General features: G+C 38.0%; 1 protein-coding gene across 2 annotated transcripts; it reads right to left on the reverse strand.

The window, feature by feature from the left end:
- Positions 1-2,027: 2,027 nt before the first annotated feature.
- LOC121865218 (ubiquitin-conjugating enzyme E2 Q2-like) lies at positions 2,028-27,638 on the reverse strand. 2 transcript variants are annotated; one of them, XM_042364569.1, is made up of 9 exons: positions 27,356-27,638; positions 23,093-23,197; positions 16,268-16,402; positions 14,313-14,577; positions 13,225-13,376; positions 7,498-7,602; positions 7,252-7,362; positions 6,969-7,035; positions 2,028-4,516 (listed from the first exon to the last, which is right to left on the reverse strand). In XM_042364569.1, exons 1-9 carry the CDS (start codon positions 27,515-27,517, stop codon positions 4,485-4,487), a joined length of 1,134 nt encoding a protein of 377 aa, XP_042220503.1. In that variant the 5' UTR covers positions 27,518-27,638; the 3' UTR covers positions 2,028-4,484. The 2 variants fall into 2 exon arrangements, with proteins under 2 accessions (XP_042220503.1, XP_042220502.1); XM_042364568.1 differs by having other exon boundaries at positions 7,498-7,605.

A 27,638-nucleotide genomic window follows, 5' to 3' on the forward strand; every position in this document is an offset into this window, starting at 1 on the left:
ATAGCCATCACAAATTAATAAAATTTCACTGACATTTCTGTGCTTCTTTCTAGTTTTTCAAAACTCAACATTTACTTGCAATGAATGAAAGATTATTTTAGGATAAACTATGTTAGTAAATGATTCAAGATTTAATATTTCCACTTTCTGAAGTCAGCAAACTATTAGAATTATGAGTGCAAAAAATGCTTCTGGTGATTTTATGGTTAAAGAAAAATATTACACGAGGGTAATAAAGTCCACATAGCCCCTCTGAACAATCAACATTTACATAGTATTCTGACAGAAAATGATGAAATCAAAAAATCAATTTACTTCCTTTTTTATTTATAATACTTTCATACATTTTCATAATAATAAAACACACTAGATTACTCACTGCACCTCCACCTCGAAGTAGAAACCTCTTTCTGCTTTGGTGGACAGTTCACAATATAAAGAGAAATATCACTGTATTGGAGTTATAACAAGGAGTGGTGGACTTCTCACAAGAGGTAACCCCAACCCAAGGATGGCAAGTTATCCCTTGCTGGCCACACTTGTTGTGTGGGAGTGGAGAATGTTGGCACCAAGACCTCTCGTACAAAACAATTTTGTAGAATGATTAAAGATTACGAGCCTCCAAGCTATCCATCGAAGTAAACCTGAGAAGTCCATCAGACAACTGTTCTGAAATTTACAGCAATCTTTAACTGCCCAAGTTAAAATCTGCACCATGATACTAGATTATATTTTCCTTGTCTGTTTCAAAATCTAGCAGTACATATGACAAAGATGAATACAGCCACTCCTCGACTTACGACGGGGTTAGGGACCAAATCCGGGTCGTAAGTCGAAAATGCGAAGATAATACATAGAAAATCTAAAATGGGTGTCTCTTTTTCTTCTCAGCACCACAAAACTCTCACTTTTAAGCATGCCAGCCATTTTAAAGGGAATTACAAACAAAAATTTTGTCAGTACACAGCGCAATCACTAACGTCGGGGCTCGAAAATACTGTACGCAATTTGAAAAAAAATTGGTACGACTGGGGCGGTCGTATGTCCGGGTAGTCGTAAGTCGAGGAGTGGCTGTAAATCTATTATGTAGGATAAGCCAATTAAAAATAATGGCTTATTAGTAAGACTTTAGACTTCATACCTATTGTATGTAGTAAATTAAAAGTAAATTTTTCCTACCACATCTTTCCTTATATTGCAAAAAGACCAAACTCTACAGTGTACCATTGCTTGTAATCTTACACCATGCAACAATTGTTTTAACCATATGTAGCTGTCAGTATGAAATATAATCAACTGCAACCATCTTGCAAGATTTCACTAGGGTAATTTCCCTGTTTACAAGACATGCAGAAAATGCGACTAACAGAAAATGACAGATCTTAATCTTTGAATACACATCACTTGTAGAAGCATCCTCACGCTAGGTCCCTTCCTGGATTTTTTTTGTTTTTGTTTTTTACATTGTAAAAAAAAAAAAAAAAAATACTGTGTATATATATATATATATATATATATATATATATATATATATATATATATATATATATATATATATATATATATATATATATATATATATATATATATATATATATATATATATATATATATCAGCTCATTTAATTACCACTTGCCGGAATGTCCATTATAATGACACACCAACGTATAATTGATAATAACTGTGGTGAAAACAGCAATAATGGACCTTCTGTATTATGTTAGAATGGCTTAATTCCCTCAGGGAACATTAAACACTTGTAGACAATCACATCAAGGCTTGGGATTTCTCATTACATCCAAAAATGTGGATCTTGCTAGATGCTCAAGTAGCAGATTAGTTCTTTCACTGTACAAATACTGTCAACTTGTCAACAGTTTCCAGAAGGCCTACAGTTACTAGCCAGGCATTTCTTGAGTGACAGCACCACCACATGACTGTTTCCTCTGACATTAAACACAAAAGTTGTCTAAGTATTTACATGCAAGACTTGGGATCACTCAGACATTGTCTATCAAAAAATAGCTTAAAATGTCTTAATTAGGAATCATTTTTATTGTTATTATGACCTAACACTTATCCATACTGAATAATAAAAAAAAAAATATCCCACTTCCAATAAAAACATGTGGGCTACAACATCCTAATCTTGAGATACCAGTGTGAGGAATCTTTAAACAGTTCTTGAAGCTGTGTATCTTGAAGAATAGGGCAAATTTCACAATCCTCAGACAACTTTAGGCTCTCTTCAACAAGAAAAAGACTTCAGCCCAAAAGATATTGCACCAACAACATATTTTGACAACTTCTCTTGGCAGAACAAATCAATTCATCTCTTGTGCAAGTGTGACTTCACCATTCAAACACAGGCTGATCTTAACTTTAAAATCTTCTAAGTAACACAATGTTTCTTATGTGGGCTGTTTATGTTTTTCTTTTATCCCCATTATATACTGATCTCTGGTTTCTGTAGTTGGGAAAGGAAGGAACAACAAATAACCTGAAAAATTTTGCAGTCATCAATAGAAACTTGGTGAGAACTAGCCAAGATACTTATAATGTTCGAGCAGATGGACGATAATTTCAGGCTGTGTACATTCAGACTTGCAGAGCCAGTTTATTTTTTTTCCCCACCACACTTTTGTTAATGTCAGAATCAAGAATCATAAAACTAACAAAGACTTTTTTAATGCTCAAAAAATCTTCAACCCGAAAATATATCCTTGATTTCAAGTTATTGCATCATCCAGAAACTGATTTTGTTAGCATACTATTTTCCTAACCACTTTTCATCACACAATTTGAAATAAAAGATCATTGAACAGGTGTCCAACTTGCTTATTTTACCGAGGAAGAAACACAATTAGTCCACCGAAACTATAAAATGATGTTGGTTCTCCTTACCAATTGCAATTCAACCTCATTTATTATACTTCTTGAAATTAAGAAAATTCATAGTGTAAATGGCAACTACAGTACTTAAGCAGCTTAAAAAAAAAAAATCATTGACAATCTCATTTCTTCCTAATAAATTACTCAATAAAAAGTCAGTTCAAGCAAGTTATTATTATATTTATTAAGAGTCATTGGCTTGATAATTTCACTTCTTCCTAATAAATTACTCGTCAATAAAAAGTCAATTCAAGCAAGTTCATTATTTTGATTACACAGCCAACCTGAGATGATTTAATTTCATGCACTGCAAAATTACTACTAATGAACATCGGAAGAGGATGATGATGATGAACCGGCTCGCCTTTATATAAAAGACTGGCGTATATAATATACTTTCATAACCATCTCTTGATTGTAATTTTTCTACAAATGTGCCTTTCCAACTTGTACCATTTGCTCCTTATCCTCCAAAGACTTCCTCACGTACACATACCTAACACTGATGCCCTCTTGACCAATGCCAATAGCTCTTTTGTGAATAATTTTTTAATGATGCCACACAAATTTAAGAACTTAACTGAATAAAACCTGATAATATGATAGAAGGAAAAGTTAAAGATGATATAACTCTCTTTGCCAAGTGAGAGAAATTACTTATGACAAAGCAGTTGTGATGATTTAATGACTATTTCGAAGATATTCATGAATGATAAATGAAAGAAAATAAGAAAATATTAAAATTGCATAAGAAATGTAAAACACACTTGCATTTCGCACCTAACAGTAGTACTAGCAGCAAACTCATAAAAAATACAATAAACATTCAAGCTTGCTCTAGTTTTCACAACTTGAAACACAAACCCATCTTGCAATAGTCAGTTTTCACAAATTATTCATGAAATATATTTTTTAGTATTAAAGGTATGATGTACCATTTAACAAATTAAGCAGAAAAAAAAAAGCCATCCTTTATTTATCACAGACCAACCACAAATTTTCCCCATAAAAAGTAAGTGTGACATTGCTAGCTTCCTTTGACCTACAGATAACTAGCAAATACCAGTCCACAGATGGTACCATGCTTTATAAATGTCATAATATGTTAAGTATAAACCACTCAAAATGCAGGGGTGAGATGAATGGCTTACTGCAAACCCTGCTTGCCTCTACATGGCTCAGTTTTTTGACCAAACAAAGGGGGATTACTCAGAGATCTCAAAGGCCAAACTTACCTTAGGAAAACAAAGCTAAGTTTGTGGACCTAGAAAAGAAAGCAGTGACCCGAGAAAATTTCTGAAAGCCCCTTCACACAAATAAGTCTTACATTGGAGCCCACACACAATCCAAAGCAAGCAGACCTTGCATCCACTAATCTTGTCGCATTGCGTGTTGAGAAAACAGGACCTCAGCTTCCAGGTGTTGATGCGAAGACGAGTTACCATGAGGAAGTGGAGATGAAGTCAAAAAGAGGTGGAGGTGGTGGAAGAGGCTGCTAAACAGCCAGAGTGGGATGAGGGGATGGGTTAGGGTAGGGGTGGACAGGATGGGGAACAAGGGTAAAGGGACACCAACTATTCTTCCATCTCACTTACCCATCCTCTTTTGGTGGTGTGAACCATCCTGTCAAGAATATGGATATTAATTTAATCTCATACACACATACCATACTATTGTATGATTACAGAATCTGAAACACCATATGTAAATACAAAAATTTGAAACACCATTTGTAAATACAAAAATCTGAAATTTATATATCATGTCTTCTTTATCTATCTCTAAATCAAACTCAAGGTGACTGCAGTTGCAATTTAATCATTACCAATGGTCCCTCTACTTTTTTACATCACACAGCATAATGACTTTCATAATGTGTACCCATATCATAGCAATGTGTGGATGTGTGCCACTAGTAAAATAAAAAAGCTATACTGTACTGTATATATATTTGTTTTCAAGTTGTTACCATACATGTGCAAGTAGCAGAGAGAATATAAAAATAAAGGGTAATTGAAGAGTTGATATGTATACTTAATAATGACAGATATTGCCTGGTGATAGGTTGCAGCTGGAAAAATTAAGTGCACCACATTTATTGGACTGTTGCACTCCACACAGGTGCACAGCCTAGAGGGAAGGCTGATAATTTTTATAAACAATTCAGGCCAACACAAATAGAATATTAGACTCCTCCTTATCTTTTGTATACTGTACTCTAGGTCCAAGTAGATAACAGCATAGCTCACTTATTCTTGCCCTTGTCAGAGGGTTTGGAACAATCAATCATTTGCATTTAACTATTACAATGAGTGACTGTCTGCTGTCCAGTCCCCCAAAAACCTACAGCTAGATTTTCTGTCGCTACAACTTGAAAAGCTAGACAAAATGCTCTGATATGATCCCCAGTATATCATCATAAGTTGGTATGTCTGCTGGCTATATTAGCAACAATTACAGATGGGGGAGGAATGGGGGAGAGTCGTTTCTTGTATGGCATACTAGATACTTCAATATAACATGAAATCCATTAAGCTATATGCTGGGTAGAAGCAACGCATATGTGAACAAGCCCCTGACTGATGATTACAATAAAACTGAAATACTGTATACATTAAATTGAAGTGTTTCGGATCATAACTGCGACAGACCACAAAACAGACATTCCACCATTATCTTGTTCACAATATGCCTGATTTATGAAATGACTAAGCAAATATTACTTGATATTAGTCAACAGCTACAACAAAATACAATATATCAGTCTACATGGGATCTACCATGTTCCTCATATGTGAATTGCATTAGTTTAAAACCCAAAGTAAGACATTTGTGGTTGTAAGTTTCAGTATGTCACCAGTCGATTCATGGCATCTAACCCGTTGTGGTACTGTGGGTTGGCTCACCACAGGTCACCGTGCTATCTCAGCGTTACGTATAGTCTTGTTGTGAAGGGCATTGACAGCATCTCTTACATCTCGCTATGTCTTCCCGGTAATTCATCGTTCCATTCAATGTACAAGCCCGTTGACGACTGGTATGGCGTTGGTATCCATTTACGACATCCACTCCACGTCATGTAATATATGATCTGAACCCTCGGAGGATTTATATCATTCAAAGACGTATATACCCATTCATGCTCAAAGGTCTCAGATGTAGAGCTACCAACCGTTCATAGACAAGATGAGGAACATTGCTCAGGAAGCCTCGAATTACATTGACCCCATGGCTAACAATACTTTTTGAGGGGACTGCACATCCATTAGCAATCAATAAGTTAGTTACACCATCATGTACAATGAAAGACAAAAGTCGTGTCGTGAAATTTGGTACGAACATATGCCGAAGAGCTAAACTTTTGGTGCGCTCTGCCTTGTGGTAGGAGGATCTCATAATGTTTCACGAGTTATATTTAATCTTCAGACAAAACCGCAACACGACCGTTGTCTTTGACTGTACGTTAGGAATCAAAATAACACATGCAAAAGATAAAAGTTGCCCTTCAATATTATATTAAACTATACTGTACTGGGAATTATTCAAATAAAGAGTGATAGTCACTGTGGTGGATAGATACAGTAAATGGTCCCTTGTAATACATACTCCACTGAAACATTAGCAGTAAATTGCTCAATCTATCTCTCTTCTTTACCTCTTCTGTCATAAAGTGCATTACCCACCCACCCATACACACATGCACTCGCTCAATCACACCCAAACATCTCACCCACCCACACACACATGCACTCACTCACACCAAACTTCCTACCCCCCCCCTCCCCCACACATGCACTCACCCTCACCAAACTTCCTACCCACCCACCCACACATCCACTCACTCACAACATCCCACCCACTCACAATGTCCCACCCATCCACTCACTCACAGCTTCCCACCCACCCACACACCCACTCACACATGCACTCACTCAAAGCGCCCCACACATCCACTTACTCACAGCGTCCCACACACCCACTCACACATGCACTCACCCACAGCGTCCCTCCCACCCACCCACACATCCACTCAGTCACTCAGCGTCCCACCCACCCACAAACACACATTACTCACCATTTTTTTCATGAATCTGTACAAGTGACTTGAATGACTGCTGTGCCCGGGCCAAACTGTACTGACCCTGTTAAAGAACGACAAGAAAATTGCACTAAAGTTTAAACATTCATACTTAACAGAATAATCTGCAAACAGCATTTATGTGACATAAATAATTTCAAAACACTTTATAAACATTGCAGACCTAGGAACAAAGTTTCTGTTCTAAGGTGTTGAAACTCTTTTAAGATTCGTTAAAAATATAAATGTATATAGTAACATAGTTATACCCTCAACTTACACTAACTTTGCCTGCTTTATTTGCCCCAAACTGGATTCTTGCTTTACCCTTAACCAGTGTTGCCGCAATCTGCATGATCACAGCCTCAATGGTATACGCTGAGCTCCAGCCCTAAGGGAAAAAACAAATTACTGCTCAATGATGTGCAAACCTTTTCACCAATATGCAACACAAAACAAAACAAAAAATAAAATAGATATATTCTACATGAAATAATATTATAATGCAATGACATCAAATTTCTACCTGTTTTGTGAGAAGTTCCATACAGATGGCACCACCAACCAGCACGTATCCCCCACTGATGACTGGGTGGACAACACGTACAAATGGTGGCTCAAAAGGATACATCTCCTGAAACATGACATATTTACTACCCTACTGTTTCATGTGTAAATTACACCCACTTAAACCCATTAAAAATATCAATGACTGATCCTGGAAATCTTAATTTATAGCCGATTTAAGATAAGAAATATTCTAGTGTTGTTCCCATCAGTACATAGGTTCCAACCACATCTTACAGCATTTGGTAGTGACAGTTGGCACTAATTAACAATCAATACAATCTCCAGCTACAACAATCACCTTTACAAAAGGAGATTAGAAATGAAAGATACCCTAAAGGACTGATTGTCAATTCAGTCTTGGGACATAAACTCACTGGCGGTGATTTGAGGGCCACTGACACTGGTAGACATCTGTTAATATTTGTCTAGTCATAAACATCACGAGTACTTTTCACCGGCACTTAGGGGTCGCTGACACGGTATATGTAAACACCGCGGTGATCCTTGTCACAATCACTTTGAAGGTGACCGACAAAGTGCCCAAAGTCTGGTGTTACACTGCTGTGTTTTTCCTTGGAATATACTATCGGATCACTGTTTTGGAACCAATCATGCTACGACACCACGTATTGAATGAGTTGCTACAGCATCATGTGAGGTTCCTCAGAACACCATCTGTGAGGAAATTACAACACCACATCAAGCCCCTCATAACACCATCTGTGAGGGAATTACTACACCACATGATGCCGCTCATAACACCATCTGTGAGGAAGTTACTACACCACGTCAGGCCTCTCATAACACCATCTGTGAGGGAGTTACTACACCATGTCAGGCCCCTCATAAAAACATCTGTGTGGGAATTACTACACCACATCAGGCCCCTCATGACACCATCTGTGAGGGAATTACTACACCACATGATGCCGCTCATAACACCATCTGTGAGGAAGTTACTACACCACGTCAGGCCTCTCATAACACCATCTGTGTGGGAATTACTACACCACATCAGGCCCCTCATGACACCATCTGTGAGTGAATTACTACACCACGTGATGGCCCTCATAACACCATCTGTGAGGGAATTACTACACCACACGATGCCCCTCATAACACCATCTGTGAGGGAATTACTACACCATGGCAGGTCCCTCATAACACCATCTGTGAGGGAATTACTACACCATGTGATGCCCCTCATAACACCATCTGTGAGGGAATTACTGCACCACGTTAGGCCCCTCATAACACCATCTGTGAGGGAATTACTACACCACATCAGGCCCCTCATAACACCATCTGTGAGGGAATTACTGCACCATGTCAGGCCTCCCATAACACCATCTGTGGGGCAATTACTACACCACATCAGGTCCCTCATAACACCATCTTTGAGGGAATTACTACACCACATCAGGTCCCTCATAACACCATCCTTGAGGGAATTACTACACCACATCAGGCCCCTCATAACACCATCTGTGAGAGAATTACTACACCACGTCAGGCCACTCATAACACCATCTTTGAGGGAATTACTACACCACATCAGGCCCCTCATAACACCATCTGTGAGGGAGTTACTACACCACGTCAGGCCCCTCATAACACCATCTGTGAGGGAGTTACTACACCACGTGGCTGCTGTTCAACACCTCAGCACACAAGATCTACGTGACCTCCACTGTAAATATTAATCTGTATGTTCCTTTACCTTTCTCTAATGAAGGCTTTTGTTAAACCACCAATGTATATAATAAGACATTTATGTCCAATGTATATTTTCAGCCTTTGGGTTGCAGAACTTTTTCAATAAACCGTTAATTATTACCTCCCACCCATGCCAGCTTGCCTCCCTCATTGTTTGTGTGGCTTATCATCCCCCACGCCCCTACCGCCAATGTACTGGTTACTAATATAATAGACACTGCTGACTCCCTGAGATCCAGATTTCCATGTGCTAAGCTAGTGATATGCGGTGACTTTAATGAGTTAGACATCAGCAACATCACCAAACACCTCCACCTTTTGCCCAGATAGTTGATTTTCCTACACATGGGAATGCCACTCTAGACCTCATCATGACTGATCTCGGCAACCACTACCTTCCCTCCCAGCCGCTGCCTCCCATGGGGCGCAACACCCACCTGACGCTGCTGTGATCACCTACACCTACCATCTCACGACCGCCAGTTGTCACCAGGACTTACCGACCTACCCCTGACTCTGCCATGCGGCGTTTCGGACAATGGGTGCCCCGGTATCCCTGGACTGAAGTGATCATGGTAGAAGATGTGCAGAACAAGTGGATAATTACCTGGACGCTATCACCAAAGCCTACAACCACTTCTTTCCAGCCAAGACATTGAGGATCCACCCCGCTGATGTCCCATGGATTACACCCCCTATCAAAAGACTAACTGAGCAGCGCAACAGGGCATACTACACTAACAACCGCCTGTACAAAAGTCTACGTAACCAAGTCATCAGGGAAATCAAGTCAGCCAAGAAGTCTTATTATCCCAGGAAAGTGCACAGCCTCAAGGAGGTCAACATGGTCAGTGGTACTCTAAGGTAAAAGATCTCTGTGGTCTTTACCGTCAGTCTTCCACATTTCCTTTTCTCTCTCATTTACATAGTGAGGAGGCAGCCGAGACAATTAATAACCACTTTGCTACCATATGTCATACCCTACCCAGTCTTGACCAACTTACCTTCCCCCTCCCAATGTTCAACCATTTGAATTGCCAACAAACTCCTGAAATTTAAATCCGAATGCTCTACAGCCCCAATTTACCTCCCAATAAAGTTTACAAGGAGTTTGCAGTCGACCTTGCCACCCCCCTCTGTTCCATTATTAATGCATCCCTCAGACAAAGCAAATGCCCTTATGAATGGAAAACCGTATTTGTCACCCCTAACTCCAAGGTCCCCACCCCACAGTTCCCTGGTGACCTCAGGCCAGTTGCCATTACCCCCACACCCAGTCTACTCTGTGAAGACTTTGTTTTTGAGTGGGCATTTGACCTTGTTGATCACTGCACTGTTATAAACAAGGCCATTGCACTAGGGCTGCTCACCAACCTGGTCTCATGGCTCACTGATTTCCTGAGTGAATGTTGTCAGGCAGTGAGGTACCAGGGCTCTGTCTCCACATTCAAACACCTCACCTGCGGTGTTCCCCAGGGGACCGAGTTAGGACCACTGTGCTTCCTAATCCTGATCAACAACGCTCTATCAGACACTCCTCACAGGTGGAAGTACGTGGATGACTGCACTGTGTGGGTTACCAGTAGACAACACCGCACCAGACTACTCATCGCTATAAGCACCCTGGACAGGATACAGGCATGGACTACAGAGAACAAGGTCACGATCAATCACACCAAAACCGTAGTCATGCACATCAATACCGCCACCATTCCAGTGCAAGCTCTAGCAGTTAAAGTGGGTGCCCATCCTCTCCAGTTAGTGCAGTCTGCCAAACTCCTGGGTGTAACTATAGACCACAAACTGGACTTCAGGCTAAAGGCACAGGGGTTTTATTGTTTTGCTTATAAAATATCACTGACTTGACTTAGGAGAATATAACTTGCATTAATGAAATTCTTGTAAGATAGCGATTAATTTGAGACAATTTTAGTAATTAACTTATTACGATTGAGTACAGGTTGTGATAATTTCTGGGTTGCAGTTTCAAAGCTTTGTGAGATCACTAATGTATACGGAGTCTCCATATGCCATGTCGAGCTATCATGTATCAATTAATTTTAAAATAAAAATCTAATGTAAAATGTTATTCTAATGTAAAATGTTATAAGACAATGGTTTAGTAGTGCTGTTAATGTGTGCTGTGTAAGTGTCTTGGCATGTCACCTCACCACCTGACTCCTGAACAAACTTTTCAACAACTTCAAATCCTACATTGGCAAACTAAACACACACACATGGGAATTAAGACAATAAGCATCCAGTGAGGGTCTTGTTGTGTTACTGCACGGAGGCGAATTAAAAGATCAGCTGTTGAGGAGCTTATTGCTTGGCAACACTGGTGCATGTTACACTCCTTTCCACTGCATCTCACTAATTACCCACAGCTTTCTGCTTTCTCACTCCATATTTTAAAATGTTATGTAATGTAATGTTGAAGGGATGCAACTTTGCTCATTTATACTTATATTTATCACAATCTCTCTAAAAAATACTTTAGGTTTTGTGTTCAATCAAGACATCTTCAGGTCATGAGACCCACTAATCCCCCACCCAAGAAAGGATGACATGACATTCCATTAGAATGTCAGTAATCCTCCACCTAACATTGAGTCAAGTCAAGTCAAGTCAGGTCCCCCTGCCCCCCCAAAAAAAAAATTAACTTTCATCTTTATTCAAGACTTTTTTACAATTATCTTGATTTTCAACCTCGGAAAATTTGTTCCTAAACCCGTAAATTTTTTTAAAATTCCGGCTTTGGGAATGATTTTCCGGTCAAATTTCAATTCCGGCTATCAGAGATTTCCGGGTTTATGGGATTCCGGCTAACGGAGATATTACTGTATGTTAGAAGTACAGCTATTTGGTGACCGGTGAAAGTACAGTTTTTGAGAGTCTAAGCCAAAGATGGAATGGAGCTAGCTGAAGAGGAAGAGTTTTTGAATCACCGATCTAATGTCAGAGTATTCGTTGCATGGAAGAACGAGGGTGTTGTCTTTTTTTTTTTTTTGTAAGGTTAAGGTGGGGAAAGGATGGAAGGTATGCTGGGGCTCAAGGCACAGCCAGACATGAGGGATACAGAAGTCACAACATATAGTTGTAGGAGAAAAGGTTGGTAAAGAAGTTTAATGAGTTAAACAGAGGGGGACGACACCCCTTATTTTACATATTACAGAGTTTGTTGGCTAACTAAGCTAACCTAGCATTTAGGATGAGGTTGCACAATGGTTACTTTGGTTCTGTTAATGGATCCACTTCAGAAAATATGTTCATTGATTGCTCCATATAATATCCACAGACCTCTCACCTTTTTCATATCGTTTTAACACATCTACTTTCTCGGCTAAGCTTATACACTTTCTATTAGCTTTTGAACCAACACTACCATAACCAACACTACCATAACCAACACTACCATCACCTACTCTCTTGCTCATGTTGAATAGGGATGCAAAAATGCTTTAAGAAACCTGAGAAAGTTTTTCTACTTTTCCTGTTCCAGATGCGTGAAAACAAAAGGCCCACCAAGCTCCAACTGTTGTTTACCACTCATTAGCCAGGCAGCTTCTTTGCGCAAGGCGTTCTTAATTTTTTTTTTCAGTAATTATTTTTTATAATACATATTGGGATTTAGTTATTATTTATATGAAACTGTAATTTTATTTGATTTTTATTATATTTTGGTCGTAAATACGAATGAAATAAGGACGTAAATTGAAATGGGTCCTAAATTAACTGGGGTTTTAAATATGAAAAGTTGTTGGCCGAACCATTCTTATCGGAGGCTTTACTGTATCAACTAATTTTCATTTAATTATAGCAATAAAAAAAAAGGTTATCCATATTCCATAAAAAAGTCACAGTTTACGACTTAACTGGACAATTATCTCTATGTGACAGCTACATCGAGGGCACATCAGTGATATTTCCACACCAGTCCTTGATGCCTGTACCGTCTCTGACTTACCTTGAAATGGAAGTTGAAGAGAATGTGATCTGTCCCTTCTTTCTCCTTGAGCAGCACCATGTCATTGTGGAGTGGTGAATCTGAGTCCACTATCAGAAGCTTCACATTCCATTCATAAAGACTGTCGTTTACTAATTCCACGCTGTACACTCCTGCAACAGTTTCCATGAATTACTATTATAAAAGTAACAACAAACAGTGTTCTCTCAATTTTTTATTGTTGTTGAACTAGTGTATTCTTGCTACACACAACAACACAATATTTTGTACAGTAGTCCCTCACCAACCGCTGGGGTTAGGATCCTTAAAACTCCAGTGGTTAGCAAATCTGAGGCTGGCAACACTAAAGGCTTATGGGAAATGGGGTTAAGTTCCATGGCCATGGATAACACCTGTCAAAGCCCAAGTTGCCTGCTACTTCACTAAACAATACCTGTACAGTTGACCCTTGCCAAGATGCTTCTATGCCAGACTTGCGGAGGTGCTATCCGAACAGAAGCAGCAGCCCAGAAGTTATGTTACAACCTGTTTGAGAGGTCGATTGTCCTTCTCTCTCCTTAGGTCTGCTTTGCTCTGCCTCAGGGGAACAAGAGCATCGGCCCCAAAGTCGACAACAGTTGCAAATATTGACTACGAGGCAACAGTCACTGAATGCCGCATAGATCTGCAGCTCAACTAACTCAACACAGCTAGGATAGCTACTTATGTATAAGCATAGTTAATTTTAAGGTAATAAAATGGTGGCGAAGGTGTGGCTATCGGAGGAGGCTGGAGGCCATAAAAAAAAATTTAGTAAAAGTAGTAGTAGTAGTTCTGTTGGTGTGGGTGTGTGTGTTTGTATTTACTGGGATGGACAAGTTTGCTACTGATGTGTGATTCTGGGCTGTATGAAGCAGAGCAACATAGAAATCTTAAGGACGTCTTGTGGAAGGGAATCATCATAACAGAACACATCTGTTACAACAGTTAAGAGGATGTGCCAAAATAGGAAGAAAAGATTTATATTATTGATTCCAACCATCTTATACCATTACAAGATAAAATTTGCTGGAGTAAATTATATATATACAACAACATTCCTTATTCACCTTTCTTGAAGCTATCTGAGCGGTAAATGTCCCTGAGCTCCTTCATGAGGCGGTCAGTAGCCTGCACACTACCAGATATAGACCCCCGGAGATAATCTTGCCGCTGGTTTGCCTTCAACCGGTCCAGAGTGGCTAGGTTGCCTGGGTCAATGCCTTCATCTTTCTGAGCAGCATGTGATGAAGAATTGTCCTCCATTTCTAAATGGATATCTTCTTCCATGTCTTCTTCCTCTTCTTCCATCTCTGAGTCTTCATATTCTTCATGCTGCTTGTAAAAACAAATGTATTAGTACACAGGTGTCCCTCGATATATGAATGGGTTAGGTTAAAAAGAACAAATGTATCTCAAATAGCTAAAAGAACAAATAGGAAAATAAGGTTTGGTTTCCCAATGACAAAAATACCCCAACATAATTCCCAAAAACACTAAATTGGTTCCACAAACAAGAAAAACAACATAACTAATGAGAAATACTGTAGTACTGTAAACATTAATTCAAGCAAATACATATGCAGTAATAAACAATAATGAATCTTTTGTACATATTCTTAAGATAAATGACCGTTTCCTTGAGTGCGCACGTATACATTGGCGTTCCACTATCAGTCTTACTTTTCCCTTAATATCAGTGGTTACTTCTACTGTACGTTAAACAACATTAATTAAAACATATATAGTGTTTTACATTAATTTTACTACAACAACAACCAGGGTCTTATTTCTTCAGTTTCAGGTGGATAACTGACATTATGGGTGTAAACACTGACAACAATGCTGTCTCTTATCCTCTTGAGTGTTTTAATATTCTACGTATTATTAATGAATTGCATTGTTCATTTCACATACAGTATATAAACATTAATTCAATCAAATACATATTCAGTAATAAACAATAATGATTCTTTTGTACATATTCTTAAAAAAATAAATGACGCAGTTTCCTTAAATGCGCACGTATATGTTGGCGTTCCCAATCCATCTCTTTTTTTCTTTGCCATTAGTGGTTAGCTACTTCTATTGCTAACAAACCGGTGACACGCCGTGAGATTACCTAATATCTCACCCAGCTTCATCAAAGGTACCAGCCACTACCCTACACTCATTCAGGCAAGTGTGTTAACAAGTGAGATAGTTCGATATCATAACACAGCTAAAACAAGTGATGAAAACTTTAATTTCCACTGTCAAAGGTTCTCAGATTTCTATGCTTCTTTTCGGTACCCAGCAATCAAATACATATGACATCAGATAAATAATTTAATTATACTTACAATAAAGATATGACAGCATATATTAACTTGATATGCACATTAAATTCATCTTCACAACAGTAGAAGCAGTGCTCTGATATGGGAAACATATCTTCATTTCCCTCGGTACTGTGACAAATATTTTTCCTGGTGTGGCTCTGTCTGTACTTTTACACATTGGAAAGAAGCACCAACGATGTCCTTTTCTTTGAACAATATTTTTGGTCAAAGGTGGCTGTCAAAGCTTGCAAATCAACTAGCTGACTCCAGTCCTCAGTTTCACTACAAGCTAGTGACATCACAGCCAATTATTGGACATTTTGCTGTCACGTGACTGTTGAGCAAATTGAACCCTTATTTTTTATACTTTCTAGCATATTTTATTATAAATTATGCTTACCACAGTGAAATTTAGCATGATTATTACTTGTTGAAGTGTCATTATAAAAAATGGTGACCGTCAACTCATCCATTCCCAACCAAGGACAGATGTGGGAAGGTAGTCAAAGTGAGCCTATTAATCATGGCAGGGTTTTTACGCATACTCCAGTTTCCTCCTGTACTAACATTGGATAATAAAGGTCGTAAAGTCAAAATTAGCAGACCAACAACTCGAATAGCTATTGATAAGTGTTAAAATTAATATTAATGTTTTCTTAATAAAAAAAAGAATAGGGGGTAGCTGACCACAGTATAGTACTCACATGGTCAATAACGTCACTGCCGTTGATGACCTGCGGAACTGAAACTAAATCCAGTCTCTCTTCCAGGTCGGGTGGTTCCTCCATTCCATATGCTGCACATAACTCCCGCAGAAGCAGCTTCACCTGCTGTAACACCTGTAATAGGTAAGGCAAGTAAGTTTCCAAAACAATTGATAATATACCAGGGTTCACACAAGACAGGTTTTCAAGATTTCCAAAGCCAAATCTTTCATTTTACAGGAAGTTATGTTATTGTTCATCTTGTAATTTTGAGTAGATACAGTACATATAAATAATTTTTACTGTGAAATGATTGCCAAATGGCAATGCAATATATTTTTATTTTTAATTATATTAATTATTAATATTTAATCCTCATATTTACTAGTACAGTATACACACAACAGTTCATCCAGGCAGTCACCAAGCTGACTCAAGACACGTGCGTAGCTGCTGCCTGTATGCTGTGACATCACATAGGGGAGTGCTGCTGGCCACAGTTACAGCTCACCACCTCAATAAATATGTTTACTTCTCACACATATCTACTCTTCATTTTTCTTATTTTATAGTTTTATGGTTACCTTCCATTTACCTGTCATAATCACTGATGACGATTCTGTATTAAAGGTACATTAGAAGTAACATAAATAAATGTTTATGGGTTAAGTTTTCAAACCCTAATGATCTTTTCTCCATTTATTAAGAAAATAAACTATTGCAAAATAATTAGGATATCACCTTAATTAATGCTATGAGCTGCGAGCATTAATATAGATGAAGCGTATGTGTAATACGCTTCATGAACACACGTTTGAAGTGGGTGAGAGACAGGTACAGACTGGCTTGAAGCCGGGTACTTAATCGCTGACCCCCACATTCAGGGTGCGTAAGGGGTCATTGGAAAAACACTCACATGTACAATTATGATTCACAGCTTTATTTCTAAGCTCTGTGTTTAGGCATGATTGCATAACACACTAAGTCGGAAATAAAAAAAAACAGCCAGAGACACATACAAAGTGTAAACAAGCGCAAAGATGACGGGAATGAGCCAGAGGCAGTGTGCAGAGCCCTCTGGTTGTAGCCTCAAGTTTACAAAAGGATTGGAAGAACCTGATGATGGGATATAAGGAGGAGTATACTGAAAAAATGCGCCGTCAACGACAGACCACACTGGAAAAGTTCTTTCTCACAAGACCACAGCCGATGATGATGATGATCCACAGGGAGAGTGACCCACTGTCTCCCTCCCAGTAACTCCAATTGCACCACCTCACCTAACTCAATACTCAACATCGTTTCTAGTACGACTGATCGTGGCACAGTCTTGTCGCATCTTACGTCGGAGTTACGTTCTGAAGAGGGTATATAAAACCAAAAATGCATCGTTAAAATTACTCTTGAAAATCCATTAAATCACCCATAATGTACATGGTTATACAGTATATACCTGTCAATAGCACATCTGGCGACTTGACTGGTTAGGCCTATTTCAGATTTAAATGTGCACCACACACAGTATGTGCCAAAAACAATTATTAAAAAATTATCATAAGATCAAGACCATAAAGGGATTAATCATTATGTGTACAGAAGCAAACACTGAGGGAGGGAGGGAAAAAGCAACAGGTAGCATTTTCTCACTCACTGCTCCGCTGTCTCACCATCTGCTGAGAAATGGCAATGCAGTATTTTTTCTTTTTATTTCTCACATTTACTGGTACAGTATATATTATTTTATGTACAAAGAATAAGTTCGTCCACACACTTACCTCTCAAATATCCAGCACACGACACAGTTCAGGCAATCCTTCAGCTCAGCCGACTCACAGATGTGTGGCAGCGACCGTGGTGGGGTGTGTATTCCGTGATACATTTAAAACCCAGTAACCCACTGCCTCATAATACAGTGGTCCCTCGGTTAACGAACGGTTCGGTTAAGGAATTACCTTCCATAAGAATCTTCAATTCGGTTAACAAACAAAAATTCAATTAACGAAATCCTTACGAACAACACATTTTGTTGTGAGCATCAGCTGCTCAGCTGATGGGCTAGTCTGCCAATTGAGTAATCTGTTCTGTTTACATTCATTTCCAGTGGAAAAAAATCAAGAAAGTTGTGCTCTTTAATATTTTTTTTTATTTTTTATATTAAAATTATTAGTAATTTTAACATTTATTTAACATATTGATAATATATGCAGTACAGGGAACTAGTTTTTTGTGCACCCATCAGATGCGTGAGTCAGCCACAAGGCGTCAGTTGAGCTTTGAAAACAGTGGAGAGAGCATCTATTTTGTTGGTGTCTTGATTATTTTTGCATTTTTCATTGAAATTATTGGTCATTCTGAACTTTAGTTAACATATTGATAATATATAGCACAGTGCAGTGTTGATTTTAAAGAAAATATTCTTGAATTACACCTAGTGAACTTAAAATTTTATTGGTGAAATAACTGTATCAAGCATTGGTCCCCTGAAAGGTGATTTCTCCTCCATCCCCACTTCCTTCTCTTCTCCCTTCTCCTCCTCCACCCCCCCACTTCTAATTCCCATCATCATCATCAACCAGGAACCTTCTACATACACACCTCAAAGTAAGTGTACTTTACTGCATTTTCTTTTTACTTTGTATGTACTTTTCTGTGAGTTGGAACCAATTACCCAATATCCCATTGAAACAATGGATTCGGTTAAAGAACGACCTTCTGGAACGAATTGTGTTCGTTAACCGAGGGACCACTGTACATTTACTTCCCACCTGTGTTCTTTATTTTACTTATTTTAAGGTTTTATATTATATTTTCTTTATTTCTAAGCCACATTAGAATATTGTAATGCCTTTTTCACAACTTTTACAGTTTCATTACAAGCAACAATATACGAGGAGGCTGGGCCGGGGAGTCGACCATATACAGTACTTTATAGCCAAGGCCTTGGCGAGAACCGTCTCCATACACGCTCACCGTTTTTCTTATTTTATAGATTTATATTATACTTTCTTTATTTCTAAGCCATATCGTTTATAGGGTAGAATAACTGATAAGTAGTCCGTTTTCTGAGACGTGCGCCAAGAGTCAGCTGTGGCCTAGAGAGATGGTAATGCATGTTGCCATTCTTACATATAATGAAACTATGAAGGTGGAAAAATCATTTCAATACTCTAATGTGACTTGGAAATAAAGAAAATATAATATAAAACTGTAAAATAAGAAAGGTTCAGATTAAGAGCATAGGTGTGCATTCTGTGTGGGAGGCCTATTTCAGTTTAAATGTGCACCACACAACTACCTCTGTTGTAAGTTTATTTTGTCCTCTTTGCCACTGATTGTCAAGATGATTTCAGCAGAGAATATTTAGGAAAAATAATGAAAGCATAAAAAAGCTAAAATTATACAAGGTATTGCACACACGTCTTTATGCATTTTCACCATAATTCTCTAATCAATTAGGATCATTTGGTGCCAGGTTGATAAAATATTATCCTAAAAAAATCAACTTTCCTGAAAAAAAATAGATTCCCACACTGAACACCATGAGTCATTTGTTTACAAAAGAGCAAACAGCTGATAGCTCCTTCACCACTCATGCTTACCCCAATGTCTGTCTTCATCACTTAATAAATACTATTGTAGTAAATTTACCTTCATTTAATAAATTCTATGGCATAGTTTATATCATCCCTTAAGTTATATTGTATGTACAGTATTATACATTTGCATATACCCTGGTTTATTCATTAATCAGTTGTCTAAGTGTACAAGTAGCCAAATTGAGCCATCATGTACCACTCAAAGTTAATAAATAATGTTGTTAGGAATGAATATGCATATCAAATACTATACAGTGTGTTATAGTGACCACTGTTGTAAACTGGTCTTCTACTAAAGCTCACAGAAACACATCTGAGTAAATAACCTTCTGATACAGCTTATCCTTTTATTTTCAAGTAATATTATAAATTACATACAGTATTGTATTTTTTCTCTGTTACTGAAGACGTTATATTAATCATGATGAACCATAAACCATAAGAGGCCAATCGTATGAAAATATAATACTGAATCAATCAATAAATAAATAAAAACTAAACCCAACGATTGCGGCAACACCCGATCAGCTCCCCCCCCCCCCACCCAGCCTCCTTACATACTCATTGTCTTAGTTTTGGGCAGGCTTAGGGCAAATCTGATTAGACCACTGTACAGTATTCAGTTAGCAAGTGTTGTTCTTTTCATAAGATTTTTTTTTAACCTTTATTAGTATTTCTGGTGACCTCAGTCCGAAAAAAGCAAATTCCGATAATTATTGAAGGCCAATTTATCAATATTTTACTGAAATTAAAAAAAATAGTTATTCTAAATATAAAAGCTGGATCTATAACTACTGTACTGATGATAGCCTCGAGACAATTACCATCCATACAGTAGGCACCCAACTCTTCAGAACTAAGCAGTAACCATTTCTGAACTCTTAAAAGCACTACTGTACTATCAATGTTATACCTGCAACATTTATTTTTTATATCTACAAATAGGTACCTGATATGAATAAAGTTTTACAGATACAGTAACTTTCTTTTCACATTTGTCTGTTAACATTGCTGGCACCATTGTAGCCAGCATTGCTATGGTGAAACGGAGTGTATGCGATTGACGACTGTGTTAAATTTTCATTTGGCTTTTATTTACTGGTTTGGAAATACAGTCAGTCCTCGACTTACGACGGGGTTAGGGACCGACGACCAGGTCGTAAGTCGAAAATGCGAAAAAAATATATAGAAAATCTAAAATGGGTGTCTGTTTTTCTTCTCAGCACCACGAGAACTCTCATTTTTACGTTGCCAGCCATTTTAAAGGGAACTACAAATGAAAATTTTGTCAGTACACAGTGCGATCACTAACGTCGGAACTCGAAAATACGTAATTCAAAAAATATTTTATACGACTGCGGCGGTCGTATGTCCAGGGTGAAGGTAGTTTTAGGCTTAAAGTTTTTATCTTATAAAATGTTACAGACTAAACTTAGCAGCATATAACTTGCATTGCTGGAACCTTGTAAGATAGCGAATAATTTGAGTATAAACATCATAGTTTGCACAAGAGACGAAATTTGTAGTCCGTTAGTGTAGTACATTTGAGCACAAAGTGAGTAGTGCAGTAATATGTTGTTCAAAATTATGGCTTTTTCACAGGAAAAGTCTTTAGTATAACCAACCCCGGTGGTCACTGTACTCGCTTCTCGTATCATCGAACAATATCGCTCATATAGCGAATATAAGGTGCAAATTCCTTAACCTCGTATCAACAAATTCTCGTATAAAGAATACTCGTGTAACGAGCTCCCCTTATATAGTATTTCTGGTTGCCCCTGATTTTCAACTCTCAAACCTGGAAAAAACTCTATCCCCAGAATTTTCCGGGCATCAGGAAAATTTTCTCGGAATTTTCTGAAAAATGTGCCCCTTGGAAAATCGATCAGAAACCCGGAATTTTCCGGAAAATCCCTGCTTTGGTTACTATAATCTGAGAAAATTTCAATTCCGGCAATCGGAGAGTTTTGGGTTTGAGGGATTCTGGTTAATGGAGATATTACTTGTATATATTATTTTAAGAAAACTATAGCTATGGGAGGAAAACACACACTAAAGTTTTTTCTTGAATAGTCCCTGCTGAAACAGGGGTGCATCTTATTGCCATTATCTCCCCCAGCCATATGCTCAACACTCACTGTCATTTTTCCCCCGTAAGCCAAGCACGTAAAGTTGAATGTGCGTAAGATGCGACACGACTAACTACATTCCTGGTGATATGTTGCTTAATTAAAATAAAAGCTTAAAAGACTGAAATAAAATAATACAAGTTAAAAAAAATATAAGTGATTAAATAACAGAACATTGGTTATATAAAAAAAATAGTGGTCCCTCGGTTAACGAACGGTTCGGTTAACGAATTACCTTCCATTAGAATCTTTAATTCGGTTAACGACCAAAAATTTGATTAACGACATCCTTACAAATATCACGTTTTGTTGTAAGCATCAACTCATGGGCTAGTCTGCCAATTCAGTAATCTGTTCTATGTTTACATTCGTTTCCAGTGGAGTAAATATCAATAAAGTTGTGCTCGTTAATATTTTTGCATTTTTTATATTAAAATTATTAGTAATTTTAACATTTATTTAACATATTGATAATATATGCAGTACAGGGAACTAGTTTTTGTGCAACCATCAGCAGCTTGACTCAGTCACAAGGCATCAGTTGGGCTTTGAAAACAGTGGAGTGAACATCTATTTTGTTGGTATCTTGAATATTTTTTGCATTTTTCATTGAAATTATTGGTCATTCTAAAACTTAGTTAACATATTGATAATGTACAGCTCCTCCCCGACTTACGACCGGGTTGGGGACCCAAATCCAGGTCGTAAGTCGAAAATGCTTAAATAATACATAGAAAATAAAAAATTAGTCTCTCTTTTTCTCCTCAGCACCACAAAACTCTCACTTTTAAGCTTGCCAGTCATTTTAAAGTGAATTACAAAAAATTTTTTTGTCAGTACACAGTGCAATCACTGACATTGGGACTCAAAAATACGTAATTTGAAGAAAAAATTGTACGACTGTGGCGGTCGTATGTCCAGGTGGTCGTAAGTCGAGGAGTACCTGTATTTGGGAAAAATGGGGATGCCTGTATTGAAGTCTGTTTTATCTGGGTTTTACTAGTACTAATCTCAAAATTCAAGTAGCTACAGTATGTATGAACTGTGAAAGGCAGTTAAACAGTTACCAAATACTGTAGTGGTATTATACTTGTACTCACGTGATTATCTCTACCGCTGGTGTTACTGAGTCGCTCAATAGCATTGGTAACATTTGTGTCTTCAGTCTCTGCAAACCAGACTGGAGGGGAGTGTGGGTAAGTTTCCTGAAAATGTAAACATACATTAGATGTGAGATAAGAAGATGAGATGAATGCCCTTGCCACTTTTTAGCCTGTACTGTACAGTATTTGAGTCCTACATATAGAAGTATGGCAGTCAAGCAATATTTTTACAGCAAAACAATTGTGATGGAATGTTACAGTAATCACAAACATGTACCTTTCTACAAGGTTTTATGACATCGGTCATGTTGGAAAGTCAATAAGGATCATAAAATTTTTAACAAAAGTTGTCCAAAGAAAACAATATTTGCCTGCACAGTTGTGAATTTCTTCAATATGAATTCTTTCAGAAGGAAGACCAAGTGACCTACCTAAAGAAAAGTGTCAAAATGTTTAATTTCTGCCATTTAATAATTACCATTATGAATAAAAACATAATATAGCCTGTACAGATAATTTTCTTTATGGTATTCCTTGAAAACTCTATTTAAGCAAGCTTACTCCAAAGAAAAATGAGCAACTTGCAAATCAAAATTTTCTTTGACCAGTATTTGCTCATATTGTAAAGCTGTCCATTAACTTCTGTCTTTTCACTTTTGAGTGTATGTCTAGAAGTTGACATAAGTGCACTTGGTCACAGATGAGGAGCAGCTGCTAAGCCTAAGATTACTTGCATCACGAGGGCACCTACTGTCACAAAAGATTTGGCAGATTCAAGGAAATACAATCCATGCTTGTTCCTGCAGTAGGTACTTCACTTCCTAGTATTTCTACACCTTCACCAGACTTTTCTCTGTACTCTCCCTTTCTCTTTGAACTTTGCCGAGACATGCCTCGATTCATACAATTAACACTCTTGGGGTTTTCATATGCCAAATTTGCATGTGATCTAAATTACAGTATCGCTTTAGGGTTTTCGTACCCAAATCTGTGTATGAAATAAAAAATAAAATAAAATAATTTTATGTTTGCGGACGAGTGGAACAACTTATCAAATATCATCATTAACACGAATACGCTGGATAGCTTCAAGCATAGGTTGGATGGATATATGAGCAATAGGGGTTGGGTGTAAATGGGACTGCCCAGTATGGGCCAATAGCCCGCTGCAGCTTCCTCTATTCTTATGTTCTAGTTATTGTAACTTTTATTTTATAATATTCGGCCAATCAGCATGAGTGTTGATGTGACGCCATAGTCAAGTGGGCTAATCACTGTGTGCCGATGTGATGTAATACACACGAGCCAATTAGCGCAAGTCTTGATTCTTGAGCGGTTGGAAGATGGTGTCTGCGTGAGAAGGATGTACAGTACATTGGCTGACTGGCTCGTTATTCAGTGCGGTTTGGACAATAAAGCAGCAGCCGTTGACATTTTTTGGCTCACATTGTTCTTGTTTCATCTGTAAAGTGTCCGAGATGCAAGTCAGTGTGTCAGAACCGTGTATATCACCATACATGGTACAGTGGTAAGAGACGGACACTGACAAAGACACCACATCCTAATTCAAGTGGCATCACTATCCTCCTGTAACTCTTACTTAAGGTAAGTTTCTTACACACTAGGGGTTAGGTTAGGTTTTTGCATCTTTTGACCTTCCAATTTTGTCAAGATCTCAACAACGGCTCATTTCTGATGGCAATGAAGGTCATATTTGCATTTAACACTGATTTACACCATAAAAACTCATTTTCAAAAGTTAACTAGGTATTGGCAACTACTTAATATTTACCTTCAACCCAAGTTTCTCATTAAAAAGAAAAAAATCTTATTATTTGCCAGATCATTCTCATACTGTTATGAATTCAAAGCTATTCATTATAGTAGTGTATAACAAAATTATTAAGCTTGTTCAATCCATTCAAGGTGGCTGGTCTGAATTTCAAGTAGATGTCCAATGCAGCACCTTTGACACATAACAGGTATCCATTGTTTTTTACATAGATGCAGTCAACTGTCAAAGGAAGACCTTTACATATGTGGCACTGCATGTCTGCACTAAATGAGTTAATTACGAGAGCAAAAGTGAATAGTTGCTATAGGTGGATCGCACCCACCACTATCACTTTTCCTTGTGGCATTTATATCACAAATTACATGGAAGCTAAATATTTAACATTTTTGGTTATTTACCGTAAATACCTCTCCGAAAAATCTGCAGTCACATGTCTGTTTACAACCAACCTGCTTGGTCCAAGAGTACTCTCATGTTCACAAAAAAATTACAATTAGACTACGACACTTTACCAAAGCTGTTTTCATTGGTACCAGATATCAAAATAACACCTTCTGTTTAATATGGCAAGGGGGTCCAAGGAAGTTAGGTAAGATTAGATACCATAGTTTCTTTGGTTGGTTAGGTCAGGTTCTATTAGGTTCATTATTATTCATTTGGATAAATTTTTACCTTAGGACTTGAGTCCCTAGTGGTTGACACGTTTTTCCAGTGTATTTTGGTGTGTTTTAAATGAATTTGACCTTCATTTTTGGCAGAAATTACTAGTTCTTGCCCCCAACAATAATGGGGAAGAGCCTGGGAAATCAGGTTTTTTGGGTAGGGGAGAAAAAGAAAAGGAGTCATCTGACCTAACAAAACTTAACCTAACTCCTAGCCGTGGGGGTAGGACTAACCTGACCCCTGGCCAGGGACGGGCCCCCGGTAGGCCTAGCTTAAACTAACATAAAGGCTTCAGTAGTTAAAAACTTTGGGGCACGCCACGTCCAAAAGTACAATACCTAAGTTAGAAGTGGAAGGACCAGGGATATGTAAGAATTGGATAGAATAATCGTCTTTCTTGTAAAACTCGGCTACAAACTTAAAATAATTGTAGGAGCACAAACGACAACCATCCTCCACCACAGCCATTGTGAAACTGGTCAATGAAATTAAAATAATACACAGGCTGTTTCCTTTGAGAAAAATCAAATGTGATTGGTTAAAAAAATTTGCGTGTTGAAATCGATACCTTATTGGTCACGACTGGATGACATCAGTCAACATTGCGCATGCATGATGCGCAGATAACATCTCCTGAGACGAAGACTTAAAAGTACTTAAAATCAATTAAATTCAATTGTGTCACTATTATCCATTTCCGCCATGTATATATGGGGTTCAAAATGCTCAGAATAGTGAGATCTAAATGTTTTAGTAGTTTATAACTTTCGAGGGCGCTATGTCCAAAAGTAAAATAATACCTTCATTTGCAACAGAAGTGAGGAAGGTTACTCAGAATGATGAGATATACTGTATCTATTGCATGTGCTAAAAACCTTGAAATGCAGAGTCCAATTGTAAAAATTTACCAAAGTTTAATACACTTCTATAAGTTTCACATTCACGAACAGTTAACATTTGTTTAATAGCTGTGGTAAGATTTTCGTATACTTGGTTACTTAGGTTTGGTTAAGTTGGGTTTGGTTTCAACAGTGATTTGGAAGCCGAAATTGTTATGATAATAGGCTTTTTTGGTGTATTCTAATAAAAAAGGGGCCACAACCATTAAGCGAATATTTACCTGAAGAGCTAACTTGTATAAATGTGAGGATAAGAAACTCCTGAAGGTTGTGTTGCCTCCAATCTGTAATTTTTTAATTCATTTTTCACTCAATAATATCCAAAAATAGGCCTAAGTCACAGTTTTGTACCATGTTCACATGCTGTACTCAGAACATAAATCATGAAACTAGTTCACCTTGCTCTAATCCCAAATATTTTGGTGAATAAATTAAATACATCTTTCAAAAATTACCCGAGTCACTGGAAACAACTGTGTAGTGATCAACGGAATTCTTTAGCAAATGTGGTCTAAACCACCAATGAGAGACCATCTTACGTGGTACTGTGTAAACCTATGTGTTAAAACAACTTAAATACCCTAAAACTAGTTTGATTAGTTGCCAGAGTTGCCAACCCTCCGTCGCAGGTTGTTTGCCAACGGGTAGCAGTTAGGGCGAGTTAAAACCTTCTAATAACTAGAATAATGTAGTGAGGTGACCAGCGGGTTGTCATGGTTGGAGAGGCCAAGTGTGAGCCGAGGCCTTGGTGGCAGAGTTGGCCTTGGACCTCTGTAAACAAAGCCAGGACTGTGGTCCGACCTTCGCACTGACATGTTACATTGATTTTACCCAATATTATCCTAAACACCTGAATTTTCGAAATCCCTACCTGCGAGAGCGACCACACATCATTATACTCACTGTGATATTGGCGTGAATGTCATATTTCTTGCCCGTTTTGGAAATAAATCGACAGGTTAATTCGTCAACACTGGCCGCCACCACTTGGAACAGCTCGTCTGTTTTGGGAAAAGCGTTCTCCAATACCCGTATTTCCTGCTTGAGGGTGTTTAAACACGCCATGATAATCTCAATAGGATCTTATTCCTGGCATGGAAGTGAAATGTGGAAGAACTACGAAAAAAAAATACAACTGGGGTAGATGACAGCTCGGCGCGAGTTGTCGCTCTCTTTCCCGACGAGA

This window comes from Homarus americanus, unplaced genomic scaffold (assembly GCF_018991925.1).
Source record: "Homarus americanus isolate GMGI-L3 unplaced genomic scaffold, GMGI_Hamer_2.0 scaffold18547, whole genome shotgun sequence".
Taxonomy (NCBI): Eukaryota; Metazoa; Arthropoda; class Malacostraca; order Decapoda; family Nephropidae; genus Homarus; species Homarus americanus.

Bases quoted from the DNA above. Each gene is read 5' to 3' on its own strand.
- LOC121865218 (XM_042364568.1), bottom strand. From the start codon at position 27,517: ATGGCGTGTTTAAACACCCTCAAGCAGGAAATACGGGTATTGGAGAAC. The intron at 13,377-14,312 runs GTGAATAAGGAA...AAACTGTTGCAG, and splicing joins CTCAGATAGCTTCAAGAAAG to GAGTGTACAGCGTGGAATTA. The intron at 7,363-7,497 runs GTAGAAATTTGA...TTTTTCCCTTAG, and splicing joins TGGAACTTCTCACAAAACAG to GGCTGGAGCTCAGCGTATAC.